General features: G+C 41.8%; 4 protein-coding genes across 12 annotated transcripts in view; 2 read left to right on the top strand and 2 right to left on the bottom strand.

Moving 5' to 3' along the window:
- The first annotated feature begins 58 nt into the window (after window positions 1-58).
- On the top strand, window positions 59-3,480 carry cnbpa (CCHC-type zinc finger, nucleic acid binding protein a). 2 transcript variants are annotated; one of them, XM_062459206.1, is made up of 6 exons: window positions 83-171; window positions 1,121-1,179; window positions 1,593-1,710; window positions 1,865-1,930; window positions 2,166-2,364; window positions 2,514-3,480. In XM_062459206.1, the coding sequence occupies exons 3-6, from the start codon at window positions 1,596-1,598 to the stop codon at window positions 2,629-2,631; spliced, it is 498 nt and encodes a 165-aa protein (XP_062315190.1). In that variant the 5' UTR covers window positions 83-171; window positions 1,121-1,179; window positions 1,593-1,595; the 3' UTR covers window positions 2,632-3,480. The 2 variants fall into 2 exon arrangements, with proteins under 2 accessions (XP_062315191.1, XP_062315190.1); XM_062459207.1 differs by lacking the exon at window positions 1,121-1,179 and having other exon boundaries at window positions 59-171.
- Window positions 3,481-4,012: 532 nt separating this feature from the next.
- Window positions 4,013-7,933, top strand: LOC134018879 (haloacid dehalogenase-like hydrolase domain-containing 5). The gene is made up of 8 exons (XM_062459203.1): window positions 4,013-4,353; window positions 4,955-5,158; window positions 5,252-5,364; window positions 5,461-5,554; window positions 5,668-5,701; window positions 5,815-5,989; window positions 6,155-6,343; window positions 6,573-7,933. The coding sequence occupies exons 1-8, from the start codon at window positions 4,234-4,236 to the stop codon at window positions 6,967-6,969; spliced, it is 1,326 nt and encodes a 441-aa protein (XP_062315187.1). The 5' UTR covers window positions 4,013-4,233; the 3' UTR covers window positions 6,970-7,933.
- Window positions 7,687-9,635, bottom strand: gp9 (glycoprotein IX platelet). 2 transcript variants are annotated; one of them, XM_062459205.1, is made up of 3 exons: window positions 9,278-9,365; window positions 9,218-9,236; window positions 7,687-8,946 (listed from the first exon to the last, which is right to left on the bottom strand). In XM_062459205.1, exons 1-3 carry the CDS (start codon window positions 9,363-9,365, stop codon window positions 8,205-8,207), a joined length of 849 nt encoding a protein of 282 aa, XP_062315189.1. In that variant the 3' UTR covers window positions 7,687-8,204. The 2 variants fall into 2 exon arrangements, with proteins under 2 accessions (XP_062315189.1, XP_062315188.1); XM_062459204.1 differs by lacking the exon at window positions 9,218-9,236 and having other exon boundaries at window positions 9,263-9,635.
- A 345-nt stretch (window positions 9,636-9,980) lies between these two features.
- The window catches only part of LOC134018878 (IQ motif and SEC7 domain-containing protein 1-like), a 77,577-nt gene continuing 73,704 nt past the window's right edge, over window positions 9,981-13,853 (bottom strand). For 6 of the 7 annotated variants that reach the window (XM_062459195.1, XM_062459196.1, XM_062459200.1 and 3 more), the window contains one exon: window positions 9,981-13,611. In XM_062459195.1, coding sequence (XP_062315179.1) covers window positions 13,087-13,611 — 525 coding nt within the window. In that variant the 3' untranslated portion in view covers window positions 9,981-13,086. The remainder of the gene's footprint in view (window positions 13,612-13,853) is intronic. The other variant, XM_062459202.1, reaches the window with a different exon arrangement.

The following is a 13,853-nucleotide window of genomic DNA, read 5'->3' as shown; positions in this document are numbered from 1 at the left end:
CCAGATTCTCTCATGTATGATTGGCTATAGAAAAAGATTGCGCCCAAGTGAATTTTACTTGATGTAATGACACTCCTCCCTGAAACTCGTGTTCACACCGCATGTCGCGCAGCGGAGAGAGGAGGCGTAACAGCTAAGAATCACCTAACAGTAGCTAGGTAGCTAACTAAGGTAAGCAATTAATGTGTTTATTTAAGACTGCACATAATTAGTGACTGAAATATCAACGTGTTAGAAGTCCAATCAAACGGTGGTTTTAAGATGCTTAATTTTGTGATTTTGCTGATGCAATTTAACGGGACTGGTTTTTGGCCTGGTCAATACGTGCAATCTGCGCGGGATTCGGGAAAATCGTATATTCGTGTATTTTACAAGAAAATCGCAGAGAACATGTCTATTCAGAAGAGGCGATTTTTTTTTTTTTTTTCTTTAAAGTGGAGCAGCCTGACTGTAAAATTAGACTTTGAATGGCCGTCGATGCGGCCTGGAACCCTACCACACTAGCCAGCTCGCGCTAGCTGCCTAGCTTAGGCTAACTGTTGTTGGGTTGAGAAAGCAGCTGCACCTCAACGTGACAAGGCCAAAAAGCCTCCACTGATGTTTTGTCTTGTCGTCGAAGTATCTCTTTCTACTTCTACGTAAATTTATTTTTGAAATACGATGCCAGAGCATAATTAAATGGCTCCAAAATTTACTAGTACAAATCTGGAAATTACTAGCAGTACTAAATCAATTGCCGCTGAACGTCACATGTGTTGCATTGCTAGCCACGCTACCTTGCGACATGCTGGCCTTGTAGCCCGCATGCAGTCCTAGCTAGCTAGCTAGGCACAAACTTTAACTAACTACTGTACTCAAGGCGTCAAGTGTTATCAAGCCATTTGCTTTGCGGGAAAGAGGGTGAATTTTGAGACCAGGTGTATTGTAATTTTGATTATACTAGCTCGCTAAATCGAAAACTGAATATTAGCTCCTCTGCTAGCCAAGTCAGTTCGTTAGACTAGCAAGCCAAGTCCAATCAATTGCAAAGTAACGTGCTACCTATCTGATATTCCTGCCCTGCTTACTGCCTGGTTACTTATTAATCTAGCAGATTTTTTGCGCGATTTACCGTCCTTAGCATCGTCAGCAAACACTGGGGACAGAGAAGAATCGCCATGATTTCACTGCAAAGTTTATGTAAGTGAAGAGGTAGCGATAGTAGCTGGCTACTTGCTTCAGACTTAGTTAAATAGCAGACTCGTAGATGGCTAACGTCATTTGCTAGTAAGATGAACCTTTTGCTCGAGTAGTAGTACAGTCCCCAGTAGGTTTCAGTAGATTCATATTCCCAGGGCGTGTGCATCTACATATCTACCAGTTAATCGCACTGGTAGTCAAGTAGGCCTATTTGGTTCATTCTGGATAATGCTTCCTTTTAGTCTATTGACACCCCAATAGTTGTATAGGTCAACAATCTACCATTTCCTAAACATTGAATCATGATTTTAAACTGATTTGATTTAACTTTTAATTGTGTTCAACTCTACTGCTTCATTTGGAAACGATATTGAATTGCGTTTAACTGCATTCTGTCAATTGTTTGTCCATAGATAATGGACATGAGCAGCAGCAGTGAGTGCTTTGGATGTGGCCGCTCTGGGCATTGGATCAAAAACTGTCCTAATGCTGGGGGGCGTGGCCGTGGCAGGGGCCGAGGACGTGGAAAGGGTACTAGATGTTTTTCAGCGCCACACCCCTTGTGAATTATACACATTGCATGGTTTAAGAAATGTATTATAAACCAGGATTGTGACAGCTTGGTGTCCTTAATGGCAGCTCAGTATCCATAAGCACTAAAACATGGATTTCTGTATGTTTTTAGACCAGTTCTGCTACCGATGTGGAGAGCAAGGCCACATGGCCCGGGACTGTGAACAGAGCGAGGATGGTGAGAATATACCTAGTTGAATCGTTGAATGCTAAGTGCAGGTACTTGCAACTAGTTTGTAAACATGACTTGACCTAAACTGACATTTACCATGTTACTTCTAATGGTTTCCTAAATGGCAGAAGTACCACCAGTGAATCACTGTAGTTTACAAAACTAGCAATGCACAACACAAAATTAAAGAGCAGAAACTGTTCTGAACATTGAATAATAATACATTTGTTCTGCTGCTTAGCCTGCTACAACTGCCACAGGACTGGCCATATCTCTCGGGACTGCAAGGAACCCAAGAAGGAGAGGGAGCAGGTGTGCTACAGCTGTGGCAAGGCCGGCCACGTGGCCCGCGACTGTGACCACGCCAACGAGCAGAAGTGCTACTCCTGCGGGGGCTTCGGCCACATCCAGAAACTCTGTGATAAAGTGAAATGTTACAGGTGAGCTATGCATTATTTGTGGCACCTTGAAATCCTTGCGGGGGGGGGGGCATTGGCTACAAATGCACAGCCATGTTTGCCTTAGTTTCCTTATACTGAGATCCACTGGTCCATGTCCAACAGATAATTTTTGTAATTTATTTTTTCAGGTGTGGAGAGATTGGTCATGTTGCCGTTCATTGCAGCAAATCCAATGAGATGAACTGCTACAACTGTGGCAAGACTGGCCACCTGGCAAAGGAATGCACCATTGAAGCCACCGCATAATCAGTGCCCTTTGTTGCCCCTCCTTTTTTTCTGATTGATGGTTGGTTGTATTATTTTCTCTGAATCCTCTTCACTGGCCAAAGGTTGGCAGACAGAGGCTAGTCCCAGGCCAGTGAGCCTCTCGACATGTAATATGATGAAAGGGGTGAAAATATCTTTCTGCATTCAATACAAAAATGTTTGTTTAGTTTGGTAGCGGTGTAATGTATAATGCTTTGTTAAAGAACCCCCTTTCCAAGCCACTGGTGATCAGAGATAAATGAATGGGACTAAACATATGGGATATATAGGACCTCTGGGCTTGTGGAAGTGAGTCTCAGTAAGATGAGAAGTAAGAAGGGAGTAAATGGAAACCTGAACTTCCATGTAAGGTTATTTTGGTTTGTTTTAGTGGGATAACATACGAGTTGACCAAGAGAGTATGACATGGGAAACGTTCACAACATGATGCATCTGGGCCCTACAAGCAGCTAAGTGGGCGATAACATACATGTTATGACAAAGTTAAATTTTGGAGGAATAAAAAGAATCTTATGTTCTTTTATAAGAATCTGTTTACAATTTAATGGAGTATCAGTAACTAGTCCACGGTAGAGGTTTCTTTAAACCTTTTTGCGAAAGTGTACCTTGGAGAAAATTAGCATCAAGAACAGATCAGCAGTTATTTGGGAATGGAGAATGTTTTCACAGAAATCAAATGTTATTTTTGTACAATATCACTTAGACTACTGTAAAAATACCATTTGCTTGTACTCAGTTTTTAAGTCGGAAGGAAAATGCAACTGAAGTCCTAGAACATAGAAATGTAATTTTAAACTATCAATAAAGTTGGAGGAGCACGGGGAGGAAGCTTGTTTTGTCATTGCATTTCTGTATATTATTAACATTAAGGTTTTACACACTTGCTTTTGATATTAAATAATTTATTTCAAGCATACTAACATCTATGGATGTCACGCATATGTTCACTCCTTAAATAGAGCGAGTTGTGCCAAACTACCCAAGGGAAGCTTTTCTATTTAACCTATTGGCTCAGATTCCCATTTCAAGATCCCTGTTGGTGGCATTCGCAGTCTATATTTAGCTTGACTATAAAAAGACAGTTCTTTTGCCCCTCAGCTCTGGCTATAAAATGTGCAGCCATGTCAATAATAAAAGGGATATTTGTCCACATAGACAAAGGATATTTTTGTCACCATTATGGATGATTTTTTTTACCGCTTTACTATTTAACAGTGGCTATTAAGTACCAACACGAAAGCAATATGATCGCTTTCGATCAAACTGCATCGCGACTGTGGCTATTACATATTTGACCTACATAGCACAATGCGTTCAACCTGATGTTCAAAATGGCAGCGGGAGCTGCAGTTGCAGCGCAGCCACTGCTCAACCCCCTTCTTGTTGGTAAAGTAGAATTCTCAAGGACCTCCCACTCCTCATGTGTCGTCATCTAGCCTCAGCCGGAGAGAATATTTATAAGAGAGAGAATCGGGGAAAAACAAGTCGTACCGAACCGCCTGCGTAGGCTAAGCCGGCTCCCCTTGTCCGGGGCTTTGTTTTTTTCTAGATAGCCGGTATAGCTAAAAAAAAAAAAGGGGGATGAAGGGACTCCTGCCATTTTACCGGGCGTTTTACACCTTAAGTAACCGACAAGCCAAGCGAAATGCTGGATTTGCCGGTTCTCAGCGCGGGTTTTGCGGAACCGTGTCTGATGGCAAGGTACGATTCGAAATGCAGCTGTTGATTAAATCCCTCTGTCAGTTGATACATTGTTGCGTTGTGTCAATTGATAGGCCTACCTTTTTCATTCACGGTTTCCGTATCATTAAATGGATAACGTCTCATTTTCCGGTGCCTTTCTGAGATGTTAATTCAATGTAACCTATTTACCAATAGGCTATAACACATCACACATTTTCCCTATAACAACGCAGGGGCCTAATCAAGTTAGAAATATTTCAGATGTTTATTATACGTTTTTACCATTAGGTATTTAACCCATGGGCTTGGTAACAGATTTTTTTTTATTAAATGGCCATAATGATTTTAGCTTGTGCTACATGAGCAATCTCTGTCACCTAGTCTGTCATCAATATTGCAGGCTTTTGCTGCATCACCAGGTCAGCAATGGGACCAGGTGTCTTGAATGATCACATTAAGCTTCAAGCTCCAGAACAACATAGGGTCATTGTGTGTTCGTGATTGTTTCCCAATGTTGAGTTGTTTGTATTTTTTATTTGAATAACTTACAAAAAATCTGAATATCCAGGAAATAACATGAATTCTTATCTTCCCATGGTTCTCTTCTGGTTCTCTTTAGCCACAGCCTGGCTTTGGCCTGCTTTTCGACATTGATGGGGTGCTTGTCAGAGGAAAAACTCCCATTCCTGCTGCCAAAAAGGCCTTTCAAAAACTGGTGAATTCTCAGGGACAATTTGTGGTGCCAGTTGTGTTTGTCACGAATGCGGGAAACTGCCTTCGACAAACTAAAGCAGATCAGCTCTCCCACATTCTTGGGGTGCCTGTAAGTTTCCTATAATTGAATCTATAGATCTGCTCTACTAAATATGATGGCCTAGTCCCACTTTTGTCCTAAACAATCTGTCATTGTTTTCAGATCACACAGGACCAGGTCATTATGTCCCATAGTCCTCTGAGGATGTTCACACAGTACCATGAGAGATGTGTTCTTGTGTCAGGTCAAGGACCAGTCCTGGACATTGCCAAAAAGTATCCTATCTGTTGTATACCTGATCTGTGAGGATGAAAACTGTAATAATTATGTTATCACATTGTTTGATAATCCTTAATTTGAATTGCTGCAAGTCTGGGCTTCCAAAACGTGGTTGGCATTGACATGCTGAGAGAGTCCTTCCCTTTGCTGGACATGGTGGACCATAACAGACGACCTAAACTTCCTGTGAGTTTTAAAACTAGGGTACTATTAGAATTGATCTTAAATACAATACTAATATGTAAAATAAGAAATGCATTGTAACGATATTCATATCAATATAACTATTTCATTTTTAGTCCACCTCCATTGTCAACCTTCCAAACATAGAGGGTAAGCACTGTGATTTTTTTAAAATGTGTTTTTTTCTTAAACTGTCACAGCAATGTTTCCTGACTTCATAGCTTATCCTATAAAATGTGTTATGTATATCTCTGTTCTTGCAGCTGTGATTCTCTTTGGCGAGCCCATTCGATGGGAGACTAACCTGCAGCTAATTGTTGACATCTTGTTGACCAATGGGAACCTGGGCAGTACCCACCAGCCCCAGAAGCTGCCCCACCTCCCTCTGCTGGCCTGCAACATGGACCTCATGTGGATGGCTGAGGCGCATTCTCCACGGTAACCAATATAGCTCAATACTGTCATAGAAATTAGTCAAAAGCAACAGAACAGCTCAGTTTATTTTTCCTATTCTTAGCTTAATGTGTGGCTTTAAAGTTTGACCAAGCTATTGTGTGAATGAACTTAAAAAAAATAAAATAAAAATTGTTCTTTTGAATGCAGGTTTGGTCATGGGACTTTTCTAGTGTGCCTAGAGAACATTTACAAGAAGATCACAGGTAAAGAGTTAAAGTACGAGGCTCTGATGGGGAAACCCAGTGAACTGACCTACCACTTTGCAGAATATCTCATCAGGGGCCTGGCTGTGGAGAAGCAATGGAGATTGCCCATCACTTCCCTCTATGCTATAGGGTAGGTTGGACATAACGCAACATCAATTGAGATGATTCCCAAGCAACATAATGCTATTGAGCGTTAGAGAGTTGACATATGAGTGGAGGATGTTTTCAAAGCGTCATATAGTGATGCATAATGCACAATGAGGGCAGCACTAGAATGTTGTGGTATGTCCTAACCCATTCCCCCCCCCCCCCCCCCCCATGCCTCTCATTCACTCTCAATCTTTCTGTCCTTTCCCCAGTGACAACCTCATGACTGACATATACGGTGCCAACCTCTACAACCGCTACTTGGAGGAGAGGACAGCCAAGAAGAAGTCCAAAGCAATGGCCAAGTTGGCATCCGCCACTGGCTCCAGCACAACCCTGCCTGAAGATGTGGAGGTGGACAACGCCTGGGAGGGGGAACTCGCTCCCCCCTTAGCCACTTCCTGCAAGTCAATCCTGGTGTGCACAGGGGTTTACAACCCACACACAGAGGTGCCCACAGATGCTAACCAGTGTATCAAGGAGACTGTGTTTCACGGGCACCGTGACTTCCGTTTCGACCCTGCACTGGTGGAGCCAGGCCACATTGTGCAGGATGTCCACGATGCCGTGGATCTCATCTTCGAGCAAGAGAAGTTTGTGCCTCTGTAGTTCAGGATGTCATCTTTCAAAAAACCTTTGAAATAGTCTTGGGTTGTGTCAGATTGAGGTGGTTAGGTGCAAGGGGAAAGTTAGTATTAGAGGGATAGGTGTTTGGAGATATATAGTTCTAGAAAATATCCCTCTCAGTTCTCCACTAGAAAAGACCACTTTTATCGACTTACTTGTGATAAATCCAACACTGTGGACAGTGTTTACAAGTCAGGGCATTGAAGTAACTTCATAAAGGTCATGTTCAAATCATAACATTGTAACAAGTACTTGACAGCTGAGACTGAACAGTTTTTCTCTCTGTTATGTTGTTTTATAGATGTTTTTGGTTGATTCAGCACAATTACCCAAATTGTAAGCAATGACAATTACATTTAAAGAATGCCTTATTTGATGTAATTAAGTATTTTCTTGTGCATTATAAACTTTTAGATGGTCCGCCCATCCTCTATTTATTATTACAGTTATGTTAGCTATGTTTTTAAGTCCATCGTATTCATTTTTTATATTTACATTTGTCCAAATGTTTTTTCTTTAAACATTATGCATTTAACTTGTTTTTTTCTATGCATGCATTTCATTAGATTGCAAATTTGCACCGTGAGAACATAAGAACATATTATTTAGAGTGCAGTATGGTCCTTTGACAGTGCTGTCTAAATTGTCTATTTACCTACATGTGTAACCATTTAATGTGTTTTTGCACAGAAAAAAATGTTCATTTAATGTTACCATATCTTGCAGGGCTGTTCATCCTACCCATAATTGTATGCATTTCTTTTCATATGCATACAACAAACTGTAACTAGCCATTTATATTTATATGAACGATATAAATATAACAAAAGCTATTTTTCCATTGGTTGATTACTTGTGTCTTTCAGTTAAAGCATTTCATATTTTAAAAGCTCAATATTGCCTGGAAAGAGCATATGTTAGTTTACATGAACACAAATAACTCCCTTATAAAAAATAAAGCCCTGACATAAACTCCTGTTTGTGGTAAGAATGTTCTCATTCCCATTAATTGTATGACAAAAGACAGAAACAGAAAGACCAAAATGTCATGAATGATAACGAGACATGCATTACTGTACAGGGCAGACTAAAAGTCAATTCACAACAAATGTAATTATAGTCTTTAAGAATTTAAACTTTCTTATAGCATTAAAAACCCATTCATCAGCATGTAGGTAGTGTTGTCCATAGTTCTTAATCACACAGGTACACAAACCTCAGGTGGCCTTTATCTTTATGTTGTTCTCATGCAAGCTATTCATTATCTGGGGTAGTAACTCCATGTTAATCCGAGCCCTCTCTAAGTCATCTATACAGGTAATGTTGACAGAAGTTCCACTGCTCTCTGATAGCATGCTCCGGCGCCTTCTCCTGTGTTTGGGCCTGTGAGAGTGTAAGGAGTGAGCCTCAAAGCCTGCATGTGGCTCATCGATTTCCAGGGTGAAGGTAGAGTGTTTGGCCAGTCTTAAACCCCACAGCAGCAGGGCAATGAGGCCACAGAGCATCACCCCTACCAGGCTGTTATAGAGGCCTCCAGTACATCTCTGCTGACCACAGGAAGAGAAGTGGGCATCACTAAGGGCAGTGATGGCTGTGTGTGCCACAGCCCTGGGACTGACACAGGTGGGCACCCTAAACACAGCTGCCCTGTTCCTCTGCAGCCACACCCTCAGGTACTGGATCCCACAGTCACAGTGGAAGGGATTCCCAGACAGGGTGACCCTCCTCAGGAGAGGCAGCCTGTCAAAGTGCCCTGGGGGCACCGTGGTAAACTGGTTGTCCTGGAGGTGCAGCTCAGTAGTGTCTGTGGGGAGAGGAGGCACCTCAATGAGGCCCAGGGAGCTGCAGTTGACCTGGAGTCCTGAAACCTGGGCTGAACAGTGACAGGGCTTGGGGACAGTCTGTGCACTGGATGTATCCAGAAGGAGGAGGATGACTATACAAGAACCGAGAAGCATACTAAAAGAAGATTTATTCAGAAATACACGTTAAATTATTATTAGGATTAAAAAAATAAAAAAATACTGTTTTGGTTGCAAGGTTTAACACTAATTAAATGTATTATGACAATATGTGAGGCGCTTTCAATTAAAGTAAAAAGTATTTTCAGGATTGTTTCCCAAAACAATGTAACAAAGATACAAGTGCAATATTTTGTAATGAGTACACAGCCAAAAATCAATAACAATTGTTTTCCTGGGACACTGACTTGAGGCCCATTGAGGATTACCTTTCAGTGTCTAGCCAGCATCTACATTTCTAAAGTTAGGCCTACCTTTTAGTGTCAAGCGTTGAAGGCCTTTTTTCTGTAAATCCCCAGTCCATAGGTCAATCTGTGCTATTCTACGAGTTTTTTTCAGGCATTCACAAGCGTCCATTTAGTAACGCACGTGTTTGTAAAATCTAAAAATGATCATTTGCACTTATGTAACAGCAGCAAAGCATGTCAATCGCACCATTGAGAGGCCGTTTTGGGGCCATGTGACACGTAAAACTACCACTGGAGGGAGAAGATAAGAGTATATCTGCCACAAAGGGGTAGAGGCATATGGGTGAGTCTGTGTGGCACTGCAGAACTGCATCGCTAACATGAATTGCCATTAACGTAGCCTCACAAAATGGAGCCAAGGATGCATATAACGATATGAACATGATTACATTTCATTTACATTGTCTGCCCTTTCAATCAATGTTTTTCTGGAGATGCCTGCATGTACAACAACGCTTTTTGTTCACCACTAGAGGGTGTGAAAACATCCATTTAACGATGTTTATAAGCATGCCCTCTAGTGGGAATTTTGGACATTATAAGGGACTGGCTCTGAGATCATCCCCTAACTTTTAGTAACCGTCAAAACTAATGAGAGACAAATCTGCAGTCAGAAACCAAGATTGTCAGTAGTTGTCGATACACATTATATGAGATAACTGTTTTATGCGGCATACTATGACAAATCCAACAGTATTTTTATTCAATACGTAAGAGACAAATGTGAATACCATAAGTCATATATTTGTTTATTTAGCGTTCTCAACAATGTCACAGTTGAATTTTACAATAACAGGGGTCTTACTGACTCACTACTCACTGTACAAACAGAATGCACATTGAAATGAGGCCACTCTTGACTTTCCCTTTTTTTATGTGTCTCTTAAAATGAGCCTGACAGAACAGCATTGTAACATTGGGATGAACGTGTGTGTGTGTGTGTGTTTAATAGGCAGAGAAACTTATAACAGTCTGTCTTTTGAGATCCACAACAAATAAGAGCTCACTAAAGGTGGAGGCAGAGAGATAAGCGATATGTTCCTAATTAGGACCCCTCCCCCTTTCTTCTCCCCTATGAGTTGATGGGTGTACACCCTGATCCTTACTGCAGATATCAGTTTAGATAAGTGATCATATAAACACTATGTACAGTTCCATTTATCTCCCACTTGGTCCCTTCTTGTCTTAACCCTCCTTCAAATAAATCCACACCCTTATTTACACAATGAGAGCCCTCAGATAAGTGCAACCGTGTTTATGTTTGTTCTTTATACAATGGCTATGTAGATGAGATGCATGCTGTGCTCCACTAAAATTCAGCTTAACATGGAACAGCAAGAGCAAGTCAACATCTGGAGATTCAAAGTCAATCTAAACAAAATGGAGGTCAAACTTTACAGGCTGATTTTCTGGGTCAGCTCACAGTGAAAGGAGACACGATGCATCAGATACATGCAGTGCATTGTTGGGGTATCTTCTCACACTACATAGATGACTGAGGACATCTGAAGCACAATAACATACTGTATATTAACAGAAACGTACGCTTGTCTTTACATTGTTTTAAATATTTAGTTAAAAAAGAAATAGGAAATCAATAGAAAGACACATTCAATTGACCATCAATGTCCCAAATTAGATATGTTAATATGTCTAAATTTCCTTATAATACAACTTGTCTAATAAGAGCAGAAATGAGTGAGTCTGACTTATGGTTCAGGTTTTCTTAGTGAATGTTAAAATACATGTACACCCTGATATTGGGACAAACAATTGACTTTCACTAATTTACACACTATAATATACTCTTATTTGTAGAATGTAGAAAGTTATTGTTCTTTACATTTACCCATTTCCAAGTTGCATTTCTATGCTGTATTTCTGCATTTCCTGAAAAAGAAAGCGTTCATATGTGCTTATCCAGCAAAATATTTCTGTTCTGCCCAGAGGGAAGCATATTCCTTTATTAAAATATATACACACACATTCCTCTTTCCATTGTGAATGGTGTAAGTAGGTATTTATATATTCTGAAATGGAAAAAAGAAGATATTTTTCACCTGAATCTCTTTCCGGACAATATGATGACCCACACTAGCAATACTAGTCACTTCTGATCATGATTGCACTTTAACTCGCCATGGTAACACTGATTTGTTATACATGTGCAGAGGATAGCCTCACATCAATAACATTACATGCAAAATCACTTAGTAGACATTCCACTGAACTCCAGGACTGTTCTTCTCATGAATACAGTCACACATTAAGCCACTGAGAAAGAACGACAGGGGCCAAAACTAAATAAATAAACGACATATCGTGAAAACAAACAAAACAGGAGGAAACATTTGCTTGTTCTGAATGTACAAAATCAGTCCAGAGATATTGCACAGGATAACAACAAAGATAACAAGAATACCTCTCTAGTTACTTAAGAGCTATACAGTCACTAACTTGAAAGGGTTTTGAGGGAGAAAAAAAAAGCTATGACACTCAAGCAAAGTTCAAAAATATAATTGTTTGATTTTGAAGAGTCAAGAATGCAGCTGCTGCATATATGTAAGGCAAAAGCCAGGTGTACTGCGTGTCCATGACCTAGGCCTCAAAATACAGTATACTTGAAAAGTATAGGAGCAGCTGTAAGCTTGGACAGAATATAACTCAACAGGGACGACAAGCTCAACACCAACGGGCTTCAGTTGATCCCTCCTAATTTTGAACAGTACTAAGTATCATACCAGCATTAGCATTCAGGGAGGGACCCACACACTCAACCTATGAAGGACAAGTAAGGACAGTCATGACAGGAAATGTCATCCCAGCCATACCCATATGCCACAGCTGCACTCTAGAAGATCGCCATTCTCCATTTTAAATGCAACAAACTCCAGAGAAGATTATTATTGGCCGGACTAAATGTGGGTTCACTCCCTTCAGATTGATCCTGTTACTATAGAGTCAGTATAATACTGATAAAATTCATTTTCAATGATAATAATAATCGTTGTAAGTATGATCTTACAAAGTACTTTACGCACAATATACTGTACATGAAGTGGCGACTAAATAGGTTATGCATAAGTAATTGGCACATTTATTCATGAGAGCTAGGAGACAACAGAGCTGTCATCTACGGTAAATACAGCACTAAAACTACTACCATTGAGACTTTCTACTCAGTTGTTAACCTGTCTGTTGATCTAGTTAGTGTGAAATGATTACATCTAGTGTTTTCACTACATGAATTCTACAGGAGGCAACAACAAATAGCATTCTTAAAAAATGAAGATAGGATTTGCAAACCTAAGAAAGCAGAGAGTTGAAAGTTAGCTCGTTCAGATCAGAGCAAATGTGTGCAATATAATATGCCATCATCAGAGAAAACAGTCAGCCATCTTCTCTCAGGCCTTCCCCAGGCGAAGGGAAGACCAACTATTGTAGGAATGGAGCAGTGGAGAGGGGCTGGCAGAGAAAAGACAACTTCTCTTCAGCCATCACGGCCAGGTTGTGTGTGTGGGTTTGTGGAGAGTAGGAGAGAGTAACTTCCTGTTGGAAAACGCTCCCCTGAGACCCTGACAGAGAAATGCCTGTAGTTTGTAGTTTGAGTGGCTGAGCCAAGACTCAGCGTGGAAGATTGCAGTCTTGTTTCCATGTCTTTAGGTGGGTAGTGAAGGGGGGATCCAGGTGGGGCCTGTAATCCGCCCCAGCACAGCAGCAGTAGAACACAGTGGACAGGCCATAAACTCATACCGTCCCTTTGGTGTAAGCAACTGTCCCTCCCTCTCTCTCTTTTTCTTCTCTTTCTCGCTCTCTTTCTAGGAGGGAGGTCACACCACGGTGCTGATGCCGCTGTGTTTGGGTTTGGGCCCGCCAGGTGCCGGGCCCTGCTGCTGACTATGGTGGTGAGGAGCATGCTGGGAGTGTGAGGCATGATGGGAATGCTGACTGTGGTGGCTGTGCTGAGTGTGTGCGTGTGTGTGTGAGGTGTAGGCTGGGTGCTGGTGGTACTGTGTGTGCGGTGGGGGGTTGTAGTGGTGATGGTGATGGTAGGGGGGCGGGTTCTGCTGGACTTGGCAGTACTGGGAGTGGTGGCCGTGCAGCTGGGTTTGAGTTGGGTGGACGCTCTGTGCCGTGTGGTGGAGGTTGGCTGGGTGGGGCTTGTGGGAGATGAGGGTGGGGTGACCGGGCGGAGGAATAGGAGGGTGGCTCTGCGAAGAGGGCTTCCCTCGCTTGCTGCTGAATAGGGACCCAAGGATGGAGGAGGAGTTGGGGATGGGGGGATGGCTGCGGGGTGCGCCCTCGCGCGGGGTGGTGGCTCTCCGACGTGTGTGAGGGCTGCTAATGATGGACCCCTGCAGGAGAGAGGAATGTAACAGCAGCCCTGTCAGTGCCTGTGACAAAGCCCAAAACTCCACACACAGTACAATTGTACTACGGCTGTTTGGCAAATCATACTGCACCACTCATGGAGGTGGTTCACTTAACCTGGAGAGTGAGGGTAAACAGCAAGAAGCAAAATGTTACAGAGCATGCAAAAATAAACCAAAAATGTTCATCTCAGGATGGAGGACAGACGGACAGACTATGAATGGTA

The sequence above is a fragment of the Osmerus eperlanus genome, chromosome 4 (assembly GCF_963692335.1).
Source record: "Osmerus eperlanus chromosome 4, fOsmEpe2.1, whole genome shotgun sequence".
NCBI classification, from domain to species: domain Eukaryota; kingdom Metazoa; phylum Chordata; class Actinopteri; order Osmeriformes; family Osmeridae; genus Osmerus; species Osmerus eperlanus.
Note: the sequence above shows the minus strand (reverse complement) of the source record. Positions and strands in the feature narration are given on the sequence as shown.

What these genes read in the sequence shown, in the direction of transcription:
- cnbpa (XM_062459207.1), top strand. Translation starts at nt 1,596, where the DNA reads ATGGACATGAGCAGCAGCAGTGAGTGCTTTGGATGTGGCCGCTCTGGG. An exon ending in CTGTGAACAGAGCGAGGATG is followed by an intron (nt 1,931 to 2,165) that starts GTGAGAATATAC and finishes TCTGCTGCTTAG; the next exon opens with CCTGCTACAACTGCCACAGG. An exon ending in GATAAAGTGAAATGTTACAG is followed by an intron (nt 2,365 to 2,513) that starts GTGAGCTATGCA and finishes TTATTTTTTCAG; the next exon opens with GTGTGGAGAGATTGGTCATG.
- LOC134018879 (XM_062459203.1), top strand. Translation starts at nt 4,234, where the DNA reads ATGAAGGGACTCCTGCCATTTTACCGGGCGTTTTACACCTTAAGTAAC. An exon ending in CCCACATTCTTGGGGTGCCT is followed by an intron (nt 5,159 to 5,251) that starts GTAAGTTTCCTA and finishes CATTGTTTTCAG; the next exon opens with ATCACACAGGACCAGGTCAT. An exon ending in GCTGAGGCGCATTCTCCACG is followed by an intron (nt 5,990 to 6,154) that starts GTAACCAATATA and finishes TTTTGAATGCAG; the next exon opens with GTTTGGTCATGGGACTTTTC.
- gp9 (XM_062459205.1), bottom strand. Translation starts at nt 9,365, where the DNA reads ATGGACGCTTGTGAATGCCTGAAAAAAACTCGTAGAATAGCACAGATT.